Consider the following 16,981-nt stretch of genomic DNA (forward strand, 5'->3'; position numbering starts at 1 on the left):
TTTCCTTTTCAGGATATGAACGCAGAAGTCACGAAGAGTTTATCTAGTTGTTGTCATGATGTTTTGTATTGCTTTAGTTATTATTTATTGTTCCCTTGCCTTTATCTTTATATATTATGTAAGAGGGATAGGAATTGTATTAGTTAATGCTTGTAAAATATATATATATATATATATGTGAGTTTTATAAGTTGTATGGTATGTATGGCTGTACGTTACCTAACAAAAGTATTTTGGAGCGGTATTGCAGATTAAATTTTTAAACAGGCTCATATTTTAATATTAAATAGTATAAGAGTTGTCGTAATATCTGAGCTATCAGAGTGGCGCAGCCGGAAGCGTGACTTTTGATAGTTAGGGTGTTACATGAACAATCTTGTGTATAAGGTTAAGTATGAGAGTTTGACCTTAATTTATGAGAAATGTAGATGTTATGGACATCTTGCGGTGAATTGCAGAAGTAAGGTGAGAGTGTCTATGATGGTGGAGGTTGGGAGTGCATTGAAGGGGGAGCAAAAGGGAGATACGCAGAGGATAATAGTGGACCTACTATGTTTGTTTTTGGCGAGAATGTCATATCCAGGAAGGAGAATTTGAAGGTTGTGGATATTGCGCCAGATAAGAAGCAAGGAAAGGAGATATCTAAGGAGATATCAAAGCCTGTAACGTTGCATGACTTTCCTGAATTAGAAAAGGGGATGCTAATGAGGAGTGGACCCAAGTAGTGTCAAAAAAGGAGAAAATAAAGTAGAGAAGGAGAGTGTGAAAAATGTTGTTGGGCCTCAACAAAAAGGGCCCATTAAAAAGAATATGGGTGTTTTTCCAAAACACAAAAGTGGGCCAAGTGTGAATGTGGATCAGGTAGCTAATCAGGCTTGGAACAAATATACAAAAGCCTCATATCCAATGAAGCTTGTGACTTCCCCTCTATTGGAGAAGATGGGAATCATGGCACAACAGCAACTATATCAGCGAGAAAGAGAGTTAAGCCAAACTCATTGAAAAATTCACCGTAAGATGGAAGGCTTCAAGTTCTTTTTGATAAATCAGAGTTGTCCACGCTAAGGAAAGCAGCAAGGGAAAGGAGGTCATAGGTAAGAAGCAGAGCATGCTTTGAGATAAGTTTTGGTTGGTGCCTCTACTTTATCTGCTTATTTTTTTTTATGGATTTTAGCATTTTATCTTAGAATCTTAGAGGGGCTTCTAATAAATTAGCCCGAGTTCACTGTAAGCAAATTGTTAAAAAATTTCACCCCATAATTTTTATTCTTCTTGAAAACCATATTTTATTTGAGAGAATAAAATCCTTTTGGGATAATTTGGGCTCCTGTGAGATTGATATTTCAGAGACTAAAGGGTAGAGTGGAGGTATTTATGTGTTGGTTGAAAACAATTGGGGTTAGTGTAGAGTCCTGGATGTTAACAACCATTGTATCACCTTTGAAGTTGTTGATGGTTCTTCTCGGTGAATGTGCAGTGCAGTGTATGCGCTTCCACAAGCACATCTTCATGATGAGACTTAGGATTATCTTAGTGGTATTGTTGGTTATTTGCACAACCATTGGATAGTTCTTGGGAATTTTAATGAATTGCTTTAATCTACTTAAGTTAAAGGGGTATTTTTAACAAAAATAGAGCATAGGCTTTTGGAAATGCTATAGACTCTTATCGATTAATGGACAAGGAAACTAGAGGAAGGAAATTTTCTTGGTTTAGAAAAGTTCGAGGAGGAATAAATGTCTCAAAAATGCTAGATAGAGCTTTCGTTTGTAACGACTGACGATTACTTTTTTCTTAAGCATTTTATGAGATTTTGGGGTGATTTCACTCAAACCACTTGCCTATTTTGGTTCGTTGTAGGCCGGTCAATCATAGCAAGAAGAATAAATGCCGTTCCGTCAAATTCTAAGCGGCTTGGATTACTCGTCCTCAGTTTCGTGATGTTGTTCATAAAGCGTGGAATTCTGAAACCCCTGATGTCGCTAAAAACCTTGTTGCGGTTCAGAGAGATGCACAGAAGCTTAATTCGTAAATCTTTGAAAATATCTTTGTTAAGAAAAGAGAGTTGGAGATCTGCATTAACAAGGTGCAGAGTCTTTTAGAACAGTTGGATGATGTTTTATTATGGGAGGAGGAGAAAGGCCTTAAAAATGATTTTAATATTATTCTTTTAAGAGAAGAGCTATTGTGGTTCTAGAAATCGAGAGATCAGTGGGTCAAGTTTGGGGACAGAAATACTAGTTTCTTCTATCTTCAAACTATTGTGAGGAGGAAGAGGAATAAGATTCATAGTTTGGTTTTGGAAGACGGCACTTGGTCAGAAGATGAGGGTGTCCTTAAAGCGAAAGCTAAGTTGTATTTTCAGTGGTTGTTCTGTTCCAGAAAAGAGGTGAGGATTGATGATTTGAAGGCTATCCTTCTTCCACTGCTTAGTCAAGATGCGTGCTTTAGATTACAAGAGGATGTCACATTTGATGAAGTTAAAAGAATGGTCATGGAGATGAGTTAATTTAAAGCTCCTAGCTCGGATGGTTTTCAAGTGATATTTTTTAAAGAGTATTGGGATGTAGTGGGATAGATGTATGAAAGATTGTGAGGCAAGCCTTCCTAGGGGGTTGTATTGATAATTATTTATTTGAGGCTTTAATTGTTCTTATTCTAAAGGTGGATAATCCGACGAATATGAAGGAATTTAGGCTAATTAGCTTATGCAATGTTATCTACAAAATTGTCACTAAGGTTCTGGTGAATCGATTTCGCCCGTTTCTTTCTGAGGTGATTGGCCCGTTGCAAGGCGGATTTATTCCTAGAAGAGGAACTAGTAAAAATATTATTATTGCTCAAGAAATTCTTCATTTCATGCGAAAGACAAAGACCAAGAAAGGAACAATTGCTTTCAAGATTGGTCTTGAGAAGGCGTATGACCGAGTTGATTGGCAATTTTTTGAACATTCGTTGAAGAGTTTTAAATTTCTAGCTACAACTGTCAGACTTATTATGCGTTGTGTGTGCTCTTGTTCCTTGTCCATTCTATGGAATGGAGAAAGGCTTCAAAGTTTCAAGCCTCTAAGGGGTCTGAGACAAGAAGATCTAATGTTGCTATACCTTTTTGTTATTTGCATGAAAAAACTTGCTTAACTTATTTCGCACCTTGTCTCTAATGGTTCTTGAATTCCGGTGGCTATTTTGAAAGAAGGGCCTAGAGTCTCCCATCTTATGTTTGCTGATGATTTGCTCCTCTTTTGTAAGGCCATTAAGGATCAAGTTAAAATAGTTACGGAAGCTTTGGATATCTTTAAAAGGCATCTGGACTTAAGGTGAATTTGTTCAAGTCAAAAGCTCAATGTTCTAAAAATATTTCTCAGAGAAGGAAGGATATTTTATCTGATGTTTCTAGCATTCACTTCACTCAACACTTAAAAAGATATTTGGGGGTGAATATTGATCATGATTGAGCTTCATGAAAAATATTTCAAGAGGTGATTGAAAAAATTTGTGCTAGATTGGCTAGTTGGAAAGAGCGCATGCTAAATAAGGCTGGGAGATTGTGCTTGGTAAAATCAGTTCTATCTTCAATTATGGTCTATCAAAGGCAAACTTTCCTTTTCCCTTCCTATGCTCATGACAAGATTGAATCCGTGATGCGTCAATTCTTATGAAAAGGTAATGCAGATGGCGGAGGTCTTCCTTTAGTTAAGTGAGAGAAAGTTGTGGCTCCCGAAAATCTAGGAAGGCTTGCAGTTAGAGACTCGCAGTGTGTTAATGTGGTGCTTATTAGTAAATTGGTTTGGCAAATGTTGAAGGATAAGGAACGGTTATGGGTGAAGCTTTTTTTTTCATAAATATTTGAAGCAAAATAGGTATTAAGGATCGGCTAAACATGATTTTTTTTTTTTGTGTGCGAAAAAGCATATCCAAAGTCTATATAACTATCAAAGAGGGTCTTGGGTGGCATACAGAGAGTTCCCTTCAGTCCTTGTGGTATGATCTTTGGAGTCTTTTAGGTATTCTTGCAGATTTTCTCCCGTTTGTTCATGTCTCTGATTTATTGCTCAAGTTGGATGATGTTTACTATATGATGGGACTTGGAATTTTGAAAACTTGTCCATCCCAATTTTCGAGGATATTAAATCCTTTTTGGGAACTATTTCTCCTCTTGAAAGGAGTGTGAATGAATCTGGTTGGATTTGGAAACCGACTGCTTCGAAGGGTTATACTACCAAAAGAAGGTACAATTGGCTTGCGCATATGAAATTTCACTGGAGTGATGATGGGAATTGGAAGTGGCTATGGAAGCTTTTTATTCCGAAAAAGGTCAGATTCCTCTTTTGCCTTGTATTGCATGATGTCATTCCCACTAATGTCTTCCGTCATTGAAGGGACTTAGCAGCGAGTGACCTTTGTAATAAATGTGGTAATGAACCTGAATCTGTGTTACATTACCTTCGAAATTGTTCCACCGCTCGTGATGTATGGAATTCTTTAGATCCTTCTATTGTTGAACATGCTAATGCTTCTGACTTTTGTTCCTAAATTACTAGCGTTATTAATGGTAAAGAGGAATTAGTGGCTGTTGGAATTTGGTGGATTTGGTGGAATAGATATAATGATTTCTTCAACCCGAATGAATCTTGGCCTAGGAAGAAAATCTCCTGCCTTACGAGAGTCTTAGTGAATGAGTTAAAAAGGGTGAAGAAGGATAGGAACTTTTGGAATTCTGTAATCCAAAATTTTTTATGGCAGCTATTTCTTCAGAATATTTTTAAGGTCAACTGTGATGTTAGTGTTCTCCCGGACTTTCTTGTAGCGGATTTTGGATGCATTAACTGTGATCATTATGGCACCTGGGTGTTAGGTAGTTTGGGGCATCTGCCATTTGATTTAGTTTTCAAGAATGAGTTATTAACAGTCTAAAATGGTCTTATAATTACATGAGAAGTTGGTTATAATTCTCTTATTTGTAAAGCTGATTCTATGGAGGCGTATCTTTTACTAAGCAGTATTATCAACTATATTACAAGTGATAATATAGATATTATAGAAAAGATTATAGAATTGTTAAGTAAAAATTGAGAGGTGTCATTAACTTAGATTAAAAGAGATGCTAATGTTATTGCTAATTTTTTAGCTAAGATAGGAGCTAAAAATGTTTCTACTTGTTTTAATTTTGTTACAGGCACCAAAAGAAAAACAAACACGCTAAGGTATTGTGTTCTTGATAAAAAAAAAAAATTTGTGCAAATATTATTTTTCAAAAGATAAATACTTTAAAACAAACAAGTTAGGGTATTGTGTTTGAACTTTAGAAAAGGAAAAAGAAACCCGATAATACTGCATTATAATAGAAAAGATCAAAACCACACCCCTCTCCTCTCTCTTGCGCAAAAAAGGTCGTCTTTTACAAATTTAATTTAATGAGAATATTCACTTTTTGTTCAACAACATTTTTTAAAAGAAGAAAATTCTCAAAAAGCCTCTCTTCAAAATTTTTATTAACCATTTTCTATATTGTGCTAAAATATTATACTGGGCCAAAAAGATATAAACATACATCATTTCTTATGTTCAAATTGAATCATGAAATGCTAATAAATTATAACTTAAATGGCATAATTTTTTCACACTCATCTAAAAGGTCGTGAATTCGAGTCTCTCTATATTCGTTAAAAAAAATTGAATCATGGAATATTATTAACATTTTATATATTGAATTCAACTTAAGTATGGTACTTAATTAACCATACTTGACCACCAATAAACAAACTAATTATTCACGCAAGATATTAAAATAGATAATTAACGTTGCTATCCTTTTTTTTTTTTCCTTTTTTAATTGATTAGTAGTGAGAGACATGTTGCTCCCTATCAAATCCTACGTTAGAATTGTCCAAATCTTAAAGCACGTGGATGGTAGCAATGACTTTTCAACCTATCAAGCGACGAGCCAAACCCCCTATCAAATTAAACAACTAGTTATGAGTTTGGCATTAATCACTTGTTTTCAATTTACATGCTAATTAATCCCTATATATACTAATTAATTATATTAATGGTTTCTTAATTGGATCTCCCTACATCATATTCTTGCCTGCAAAAGTGACTATTCCATTGTCTATATCTAAGAAGGGATAAATACAAAGGGCTTCTTTTGCCATCTATCTGTATAGTATGTAGTTAAATAATTAACATCATTATCATAATCATAATGTTTGCGGCTATGCATAAAACTAACACAATATGTTCCAATCAAATCAACATCATCACGAGACAAAGAAAAAAGATCATTTAATTATAGTTGTTGGGGGTATTTGGAATTAAAGATATCAGTGGATGAGAATGCTTTGAGCAAAGAAGTGATGACACTAACAAGCTAAATAAAATTGATACGAACTTGTCACGCACATATAGGCTTCCTACATGGTCCATAAATGGGTACTGGATCTAATAATAAATAAGTCAGAAAATGGTCCCTTCAACACGTATTTTAATTGCAGATTTGCAGAATTTGGATGGATATGGTTTTGGCTTTTTTCTTTTTTTCTGGGAGGGGGTTTAATTTTTTTTTAATAATTTCTGTTTTTTTTTTCAGAACACAAAATTTAACATAATAAGTAGAGTAAAAAAATAAACGTAAGATCATATAAACTAGTAGCAAATTCAATTCTTTTGTTATTTTTGATATTGTCATTAACAAGAAAGAAATTCAATTATACACCACTTTTTATAACTTCTAAAAAATAATGCAACAATATCCTCAATTCTCTCTATTTTATTCTAAAAAATTCTTCGATAATTTTTAGTTATTATTATATTATTTATTTCTCTGTGCTTTTATAAAAATAAATTTCTACAATAATATATTTGTTTCTTTTGGAGAATACGTGAATTTTAATTAAATTTTTTTCATGCCTGCCATTTCTTTCTTAATTTTATCGTTAAAATTCTATTTTATAAAATGTAATTTTCTAATTACTGCTAGGGATGGCAGGAATACCGAATCTACGAATATCCGACCCGCTTCTATCCGGTCGGGGAGGGTTTAAACCCGACCCGAGGCGGGACAGGTTTTGGTCGGGGCGGGGCGGGGCGGGGTCGGGGCCAGGATAAACTCGTCCCTACGCATCCCGTAGTACATACTATATATGTGTGTCTTAGGGATTAGGGTTTTTAAGTGTCTCCACCAACCATCAGACCTCAACTTCAAGTCATATTCTTTTTCCTTATAGAACCAAAGCTCCTTGCTACTCAGCTTAGCCTCTCATCCCCTCCCTGCAATTTCCTTGTCGCCACAGCTCGTTGCCGTCGCCGCAACTCCTTGGAGTCACTGGTTAGTCCCGCTGCTCCTCGCCGTCGCTGCTCAGTCGCGCAACTCCTCGCCGTCGCTGATCAGCTCGCACAGCTCCGTAAGTTCCTCTCTCTCTCTCTCTCTCTCTCTCTCTCTCTCTCTCTCTCTCTCTCTCTCTCTCTCTCTCTCTCTCTCTCTCTCTCTCTCTCTTGCTTTCTCGCGTTCTCTGTCTCTCCATCATTGTGAGATCTAAGTTCTTCTCTTATTCTTCCACAAATTCATCACTCGGTCGCCGTCGCTATGAGCTTGATCGTTGGCGTTGCATGTGAGCCTGTCACCGGAGTCTTTTTTCTCTGTCTCTGACCACCGGTAAGTCTCTGAGCCCTTCTGTGTTTATAGATTTGCCATCCCACAAGCATGCTCTACCATCTTTGGCGAAAAATACAGAAAACTCACTTTGAAATAACTATAAAAGAAACTTAACTAAAAATTTTGACAAATAATGGCAAATAATGAACAACCTATAACAAAAAAAACCTGATCTATCAATTATTATTTAAAGAATATGCTTACATATTTATCATGTGAACACAATTGAATTAAGTGTATATATGACATTTCATGATTTTGCTGTGAAACTAGCTAGTCTTATGCTGAAGATGATTTTTAATTAATTATCTTTGTGTGTATACTATTGTCAATTTAATTTGGCTACCATTAAAGCGTGCTTCTGTTGAGTTCCTCAGGTCTATTGCACCTTTTATGTTGATATACATTGTTAATTGCTTTCATAGGATATACAATATTGATTAATTTAAGGACACTACTAGAAAATTAGTTATTACAGACGGATATTTCCGACGGATTTTATCCCACGGAAATACAGACAGAATTTCAGAGAGATTTTTTGTCGGAAAACAAAAAAAATGAATTAGCATAAATTACAGACGGAAAAAAAATCCGTCTATAATTCTGTCAGAAAAATTAATTTTTTTCGTGGGAAATAGTTACAAACGGAAAATTCGTCTGTAATTAAATAGACGAAAACACTACATTTTATTAAATTATTACAGACGAAAAATCCGTCTATAATTTAAAATTTTCCGCCGAAAAAAAAGCTTATACCTAATCTACCCCCTCTCTTTCTCGAACTCCATTCATAAATAACTGAGGACTCAATTTACAAAGCACTCCAAGAGGATGAACACCGTCTTCAATGTGCCTCACGAAGACGAATAACCTAGCTAACCCTAACATGTTTTCATTGTGCCTCACGAAGAACCACTAACCACGAAGAAGAACCCCTAACCGCGACGAAGAGCCCCTAACAGCACTCTGTGAAGAACGTCGCCGGTCGCCGGCGCTCGCAATGCCTCCGTTGAAGAACCCCTAACCGCGACGAAGAACCCCTAACCCTCCTTAAAGTTTCTTCGCTCTTCTCTCGCCACTCTCACCCTCAAGCTCACTGAGTCTCACCTCTCACGGCTGGTCTCGCCGTCGACCTCTCTCTATCTCTCCGGTATATCGCTTCTCTCACGGGCGTTTCAGACTCAAGATCGTCGCGCTCTGTTTCCGTCACTGCTCTGTCACCGTCGCTGCTCTATCGCGCTCTGTCGCAAGCGAATCGATGGAATTCGACCCGATCCCAATCGGTTCCTGCTCCAAAGAGAACCAGAGCATCTACCAGCAGTTGTTTAAATTACGCCGATTCAGGTATGCATTATTTAAATTACGTCGATATACCTTAGGGCTTAATTTTTCTACGCCAGTTTTAGCTAGGTTTATCATACTCTGCTTTTGTGGTTCAATGGTTTAATGGTTCCAACTATTGCCATGCTTGTTGGTCCTGATGCTCCCATTGTTCTATTATTTAGGCAATTTACAAGATAGAATCAGTTATCCACTATACACTAAAAGAGTTTTGATTTCAATGCTTAAACTGCTTTAACTATAGTAGGCAGATAGAATTTCTCTTCCTCTTTTGAATATTATCCGAATCTGGAAAGTGGAAGCTTGGTTCTTTTACTTGTCATAAGAAACATATCAAAGTCCCTAATAAAATTATCCTTGCTTTTTGATGAATCTGATGATGATATTTTTGGATCCTCAACAACAAGAATCTCTTTGATTGCTTCAGGCATGCTTTGCCCTTTTATCATCTTCTTCCAATATTCTCCCACCAACTGGTACTATATATATAGATTAATGTTACAAGTTTACTTGTTCAGGCTTTAGTGAAGTTCCCTTTTGAAGTTTTAAACAATTTGATTGAATCTCCATTTTGATATGTTGATGCTATTTGACGTGATCAGGCAGGTGATGCATGGTTTCTAAATACTCCTGAAAAATCATTGAGCTTCATCCTTGCAGATCAAGGTTTTGATGTATGGGTAGGAAATGTGTGTGGAACACGTTGGAGCCATGGTCATAGGTCTTATTCAGTGAAGAATAAGGTGTGTGGCTCTTCTTTGACCTATAGAGATGCTGACGGCGTGTGTGATTAAACTGAAAATAATATCAGTGCATAAAGTTCAATGCTAAACAATTATGAGTCAAAACTAAGAACCAAATGTTCATTTATTGGGAATTTGAATTGGGGGAAAACATTTGTAATTGATATGAATGAGGTCACACTTTAGTAGGTTTTATCATTCAATTATTTAATAGTAAAAGGGTTTGTGCCGAATACTATCAAGCCTTTTCTATTTACTTTGATATGTATGAAATAAGAATTATTAAATTGTTCTCAGTGCTGAAGCTACTTATATTCAGCACCAAATTGAGTTCCACAGCACTGTTGATGATCACTGATCTTGAGAAAATATTCTAAATTGTCATGATACTTATATTTTCATTTCACTATCATTTTCAGTGTATATTATTTTTATTGGAATTGTTAGAGCCAGAGTTTGTACAGTGCATCATGTGATTGATTCAACTTTGGTCCCTTGATAGAAATTCTGGGATTGGAGCTGGCAGGAATTAGCCCTGTATGATATGGTAGAAATGATCAATTACATATATTCAGTAACAAATTCAAAGCTATTCATAGTTGGGCATTCACAGGTAGTTATGATTCTGAACATCATCCTTTTCACTTGCTATTTGGTGGTTGTTGTAGTATGCATTTTATTAATTTCTCTTATTTCCAAGGGACAATTATATCTTTTTCTGCCTTCACTCAGATGACTACTGGTTTTATTCAAATGGTTTTTACCATGGGTATTCATCAACTGAACTTCAAAAGGTGATCCTCCCATCACTCTCTTTTCCAGAACTCAAATATGTGGTGTTCATGGTACTGATGAAAGTGATTAACTATCCAATCCAAATAATTTTCTCCAGATGAGAGTTTTCTATGGTCAATCTTCATTGTTGTAAGCTTGTTCTCTTTTCCAGTATGTGAATTGTATAGTCTGTATCTACTTGAGTGGAGGTGAAGCCTAGTCTGATTTAGCTATTGGCAAAGTGTTCTGGTGATAAGGCAGAGTTTACAAACTTACATTTAGCACTAAATAGTAACAGTGTTTATGTGTTTATTTAGCACTTTGGTTTATTTAGCACTAAATAGTAGAAATAGTAACAATGTTAGGAGAGAAAAGGGGTTCATTTATTGAGTTTGTGTTTATATGTTCTTTGCACAAACCTGAAAGCCTTTGTTGCTTTGTGCTTAATGGAGTGTACCCCTCATGCTTTGGTCTTTTTTTTTCTCTTAAATATTTTTTTTTGTTTTAAATTTCTCAACTTTGCACGCTTGCTGTTTTAAAATTTTTTTCTTTTTATTTTTTTTTTTTTTTGGGTTAGGGGAGGGGCTGTTTGGGAATACCTATTTACCTTTTGATTTTCTTTTTTATTACACAGTAGAAAAATGGTTGGTATGGTTAAGTGTGAATCTGTTGTGTTGTGGCGTGTTCATCATCCTTGCAATTTGGTTTCTTTTAGTTTTATTTAGCACTTTTTTCTTTCACTAAATTCAATTTGGAATTGCATTTCAATTTTCTGTCATGTTTTGTGCCACCAACTCCAAGTGCAAATAAGTTTCCTAATTGTGATAATGAAGGGTGTAGAAGCAAACTGAGGCAGATAAGGTGCACTTCTTTCTGAAAGATTAGAAAGATTATGAAAGATGAAACCAGGGTTTGTTTAAGATTATGAAAGATGCCTATTGTATACTTTTTTAAGTTGTAGGAACTCCGAATGTATTAAAAGTGTTGATGCTTTATTGTTTCACAATAGCTTAAACGTACCCACATTCACAGGAAGGTTTCTGGCTGAAGTAACAAAGCAAGTTTTAACTGATCTTGAAGCTAGCAAATATCAGGTAACTTATTCACATGGTATAGACTTTTTTCTGTTAATGCTTTTGTGTCTAATATATTAATTCATTTCTATTTATAAATCAAATTTCAGATGGCTGAGTACAGGATCTCTGTTTATGGAAGAAAACAGAGTGAATGAGACCAGCTGGCAAGTTGGTTTGTTAACAATGCTATTTATAGCAAGAATGCTGTATGGCTAATCCATGTGTGTTATTCTGTCTTGAGGAAGCCCTTCATTCACTTGAAATTTCTCTGAACCAGGTTCCTAGCATTCCTTTAATGCTATTTTTGGTTTACTTCCTTCTGTATTTATCCTTGATGTCATGTTTCATTTTATGCAGATTATATGTTATACCTGGTCTGGTAGTGATACATTGAAACTAAAAAGCATAAGAGCTGGCCTCAAAAAACTGAATTTGGTAGAAGATAGAGCTATTGCAAGGGTATAAGTTCATTTCCTTCCTAATATGTAAGTCTTGTAAAAATAACAATTAGAAAAGAGGAGAAAATAGGGACTGAAAATACTGGTTAAGTTGGTTAGATTTCTTTTCACCAATTTCTGTTAGTCTTCCATTCTTGTTCTTAATTATTAGTCCACGTTATCTTGTTTGATATGTGATAAAAGAGTAGAAATAGGATTATATAGGAAGCTAAAACTACTAGTGGATAAAAGAGGTAGAAGATGATACAATATACTGATACAGACTTAATCTTGGAGTATTTGTGACGTCATCTTGTTTGATATGTGATAAAAGAGTAGAAATAGGATTATATAGGAAGCTAAAACTACTAGTGGATAGAAGAGGTAGAAGATGATACAATATACTGATACAGACTTAATCTTGGGGTATTTGTGAGACCTCTCTCACAATCCTCCTAGTGACTCCGAATCTTATCTAATTGGTCTCTTCTCATTTTCTATGGCAAGAAATCTTTGCCAATTCTCATTTTCTACTGCTGTAATTCAAGAATGTATGTGTCTTGTTTTTCTTGGTTACTCATGGTACACATTGAACTTTGGAATCAGGTGAACCATTTTGGTGTCTATGTGAGATATTTCTTCAATCTTCCTGCACCAATAGATCAAATTCCTACAAATATGGTACTTACCACTCTTGATTTTGCCCTTTATCCCGAGTACTATGTAGTAATTTATGATGAATCCAATATTTTTAATTAATTTATGTCCTCTACATATGCAGTCTCCTGTGAAAATCGTACCCACTAGCATGGCCAAAGAATTCGTTGGCGTAAATGTATGATGGAAATGATATGACATTTGGGATATCATCAAGAATGGCTGGCCTTGTTTTAATCACTCTCTGTGTATTTATGTAAAAATTTCACAATGAAATTTTGATAAATAAGTTGGCACTATTGTCTTTGTTCTTGATACATTGTAAAAACCAAAAAATTTCAATGAAAATTTGATAATTAACTTGGTACTATTGTCTTTGCTCTTGATACATTGTAAAAACTAAACATCATGTTTGGTTCTATTGCTAATATCAAATACTGGTTATTTTGAAATACTATGAATGTTTGGATACAAGTTAGATAAAAATTAGATGAAAATTTGTATTCATTAAATTTATATTTATTTTGTATGAAAATTGGTTTATTTTACAATAGAAAAATTAAAAAAAATTGTTTTACCTTACAGACAAATTTTCCGTCTGTATTTAGAGTTTGGAATGCTTTCAAGGTTCCAATTTCCGACGGAAAATCCGTCGGAAAATCCGTCTGTAATTACAGACGAAAAATCTGTCGGAAAATCCGTCTGTAATTACAGACAAAAAATCCGTTGGAGAATCCGTCTGTAATTACCGACGGAAAATCCGTCGAAAAATTCGTCTGTAATTACCGATGGAAAATCAGTCGAAAAGTTCGTCGTCTTTGGGAAATGGATGGAGAATTTACAGAGGGAAAATCCGTCGGTAACTGGTAAAAATCCGTCGGTAATTTTCCGACGAAAAAACTCTGTCGGTAAATAATTTCCGACGAGGCTTTTACAGAGGGACAAAATTCGTCGGTAATTTCGTCGGTAACCAAAAATCTGTCTGTAATAAAGACTAAATCTGTCTGTATTAATCCATTTTCTAGTTGTGGGATATGTGATTGGTTGAATTATTATTCTTTGCATAATTTGATTTGTTGATTTGATGTGCCAAGTGCAAACTATAGGAATGAGCTCTACAAGGAGTGTCTTGAAGACTTACAAGGTGGATTAGTATTGGTTGAGAAAGATTTCAAAGCCATTAAAGAAGCATTAGAAAAAGCATTTGCCATAGGTGACGCCAAGTTGTTGAAATGGTAAAGCAAATAAACTAATCTATAAAGTAGGAAATTCACAAAATGTATCTAATTGAATTGGTTTCCATATTGGTATGATTCAATTGAAGGTTTAGATAGTATTTTATTTTTTAAAGGCTTGAAATGAACGGAGAGGAGGACGAATCAGGCCCAACAGCAACTGCAGTGTTCATAAGGGACGATACGCTGCTTGTTTCGCACATTGGCGACTCATCTGTGGTATGTATTATCAATCTTTCAATAAGTTTTTGATGTAGAGTATTCTATTTTTTTTTTTTTTTGAAATAGAGCTTCTTAATTTGGTGACAATTAATTGTTATCTCTTTTGATTTTCAAGTTTGAATCTTGACCTTCAATCCTTTAATGATGATGAAAATGTGAAAAGTGATCAAGAATAAGTATTAAAGACTTTTATATTTAATGATGCAATTCTTTTTATTATGGTGTTAATTTTTTAGTGATCAAACATTAACTTTTTTAATTTCAAGTTATTTGATATTGTATAAATTTTATGTTCGTATTTTAATTTAGGTATAAATTTTAAATTTTTTACTTAATTTATATACAAATATGTAAAAATAAAAATGTTATTTATTTTTTATAGGGGCGGGTAGGGGAGAGGCGGGTACCTGCAAGGGCGAGTTAAGGTAGAGCAGTCTCCTACCCGTGGGTAGGGGTGGGGCGGATAGTAGTGGAGTGTAAGGATGGTAGGGCGGGGTCGGGTAGGGCAAAAACCCTCCCCAACCCCCCCCCCCACTGCCACCCTTACTTACTGCGCGAAAAAATACCTCCTGAATATATATATATATATATATATATATATATATATATATATATATATATATATATATATATATATATATATATCAGTTTAATTTATGTGTAAGGTTGTTTGCAAGTGTGTTTGTCTTTTGGTTGGTTTATTTTTCTATAGAGATAACTATTAATTTGGTATTCGAAAGATTCAAATACTCACAAAAAATAATTCAAAAGACGCAAAAAATAAATTAGCCCCCAAAAAATTTAAAAATTTGAAAAAAAATATCTAAACGTTAATTGATCACGTTTCTGTAAATAAAAAATGTTTATGTGGCTAACAAAATTAATGACTTGACACCAAATTACCACCTCTCACTTCCATATTATCCTCTACTATACCTTACCACTACCACCTCCCACCACACTCATCACCACCATCAATCCTCTTATTGTATTCGGCATTTCTCCGATCCCTCTTTCTCTTCTTCTCCCTCTTTCTCTTTTTCTATGTATTTCTCTTCCTCGCTACCACCATACTCACCACTACCACTAATCCCATCCTAAAAAAATGATAACATTTCTCAAAAAATAACTCATTATTCCATCAGATTCATCCATCATTAAACAAAGTCCTCTTTTCAAAAATAAAAAAGAAAAGAAATCACAATATCATTAAAAAATATCAATTAAAAAATCAGAGAAAGAAAACTAAAAATAGAGAAAGAAAAGAAGATAAGAAAAAAAGGAGGAATGAAGAAAGCGACGACAAAAAAAAAAAATTGTGTTATCGCTGCTACTAATAGGTTCCATCTTTCGCCTTAGATTCGTTTCTCAGATTTATGTCCAGAACATATCAAGCTATGACTCATCTATTTAGCACCATATAAAATAGGCTCAGTAATATAAGCACACACAATGCAACACAAAGTTAAAAAAAAAAAAGTAAGAGTGAAAGGGTTTGTAAGGAGATTGGAAAAAAAAAAGAAGAGTAACAGAACAGAAGGAGATGATGAGAAGGAGAACGACCATGGCTACATCGTAGAAGAAGGACATGAGACTATAGTAGCATCGAGGAAGAAAAGGATGGCAGTGATAAAGAGGCCTACAGTAGAGATCTGGGAAATGAAGAGGTGTGACAGAAGGAGTAGAGAAAGAAAATGGATATAGAATTTTTTATTTGGGGGTTTTTTATTATTATAAAAAAAAGGGTAAAGTACTAAATTGGTCCCCTATGTTTAGGCGTAATTCTGTTTTGATCCTTCAGGTTTAAAGTGTCCTATTTGAATCCAAAAATGTTTCATTTAGTATCAATTTAGTCCCACAGTGAGGTCAAAGTTAAATAATTAACGAAATGTCCTACATAACAATAGTACAAGAACAAAATCGATAATCTAGAGAATATGTACAAGCTCCAGAGGTACAAAATCAACCGTTGATGCATCAATACATTTATTTATTATTTTTCTTATAATATAAATAAAATATTTTCTATAGAACTAAAGAGAATGATAAATAAATGTATTGATGCATCAACGGTTGATTTTGTGCCTCTGGAGCTTGTACATGTTCTTCAGATTATCAATTTTGTTCTTGTAATGTTGTTATGTAGGACATTCCGTTAATTATTTAAGTTTGGCCTCACTGTGGGACTAAATTGATGCTAAATGAAACTTTTTTGGATTCAAATAGGACACTTTAAACCTTAAGGACTAAAACAGAATTACGCCCAAACATAGGGGACCAATTTAGTACTTTACCCTTAAAATAATTAATAATATCATGTAATTATTAAGTTAGCCAACTCATTAACTCTGTTAGTCACGTAAGTGTTTTTTATTAACAGAAATGTGAATAATTAATGTTTGGATGTTTTTGTCAAATTTTTAAATTTTTCAAGGGTTAATTTGTCTTTCGTCAAGATCTTTTTTGTCAGCGTTTGAATCTTTCGGATACTAAATTCGTAATTGAGGTGATTTAAAAAAATATAGCAGATGAAACTGCTTAATTTTTGGAGTTTACCAGTTAATTTTCTGATCCAAAATAATAAATTTAAAGACAATAATAAAAAAGTAAAATTTTAAAATTGTATTTGTTTAATTTTTCCAAATGATTTGATAAATAAGTTAATGTTTAGATATGTAACAATGTATTATACCCCTTTATTCTCCCTAAATTTATGTGGTATTTGTAAATTTAAAATTGTAATAATGATATCAAACCCAAGACAAAATATTCTATTATCAAATATCAACTTTTGCAAGTTATAAGGACTAGCCACACATCGGTAACCAAAATTACAACTTTG

General features: G+C 34.3%; 1 protein-coding gene across 9 annotated transcripts; it reads left to right on the top strand.

The window, feature by feature from the left end:
- Positions 1 to 8,412: 8,412 nt before the first annotated feature.
- LOC112754962 (triacylglycerol lipase 1) lies at positions 8,413 to 13,052 on the top strand. 9 transcript variants are annotated; one of them, XM_072221194.1, is made up of 11 exons: positions 8,482 to 8,998; positions 9,423 to 9,471; positions 9,598 to 9,738; positions 10,241 to 10,351; positions 10,471 to 10,532; positions 11,346 to 11,422; positions 11,545 to 11,606; positions 11,696 to 11,865; positions 11,946 to 12,073; positions 12,632 to 12,706; positions 12,807 to 13,052. In XM_072221194.1, exons 1-6 carry the CDS (start codon positions 8,913 to 8,915, stop codon positions 11,350 to 11,352), a joined length of 456 nt encoding a protein of 151 aa, XP_072077295.1. In that variant the 5' UTR covers positions 8,482 to 8,912; the 3' UTR covers positions 11,353 to 11,422; positions 11,545 to 11,606; positions 11,696 to 11,865; positions 11,946 to 12,073; positions 12,632 to 12,706; positions 12,807 to 13,052. The 9 variants fall into 9 exon arrangements, 8 of the variants coding, with proteins under 8 accessions (XP_072077295.1, XP_072077293.1, XP_072077296.1 ...); XM_072221192.1 differs by having other exon boundaries at positions 11,946 to 12,047; XM_072221195.1 differs by having other exon boundaries at positions 11,346 to 11,373.
- Positions 13,053 to 16,981: the final 3,929 nt, after the last annotated feature.

The sequence above is a fragment of the Arachis hypogaea genome, chromosome 16 (genome assembly GCF_003086295.3).
Source record: "Arachis hypogaea cultivar Tifrunner chromosome 16, arahy.Tifrunner.gnm2.J5K5, whole genome shotgun sequence".
Lineage (NCBI taxonomy): Eukaryota > Viridiplantae > Streptophyta > Magnoliopsida > Fabales > Fabaceae > Arachis > Arachis hypogaea.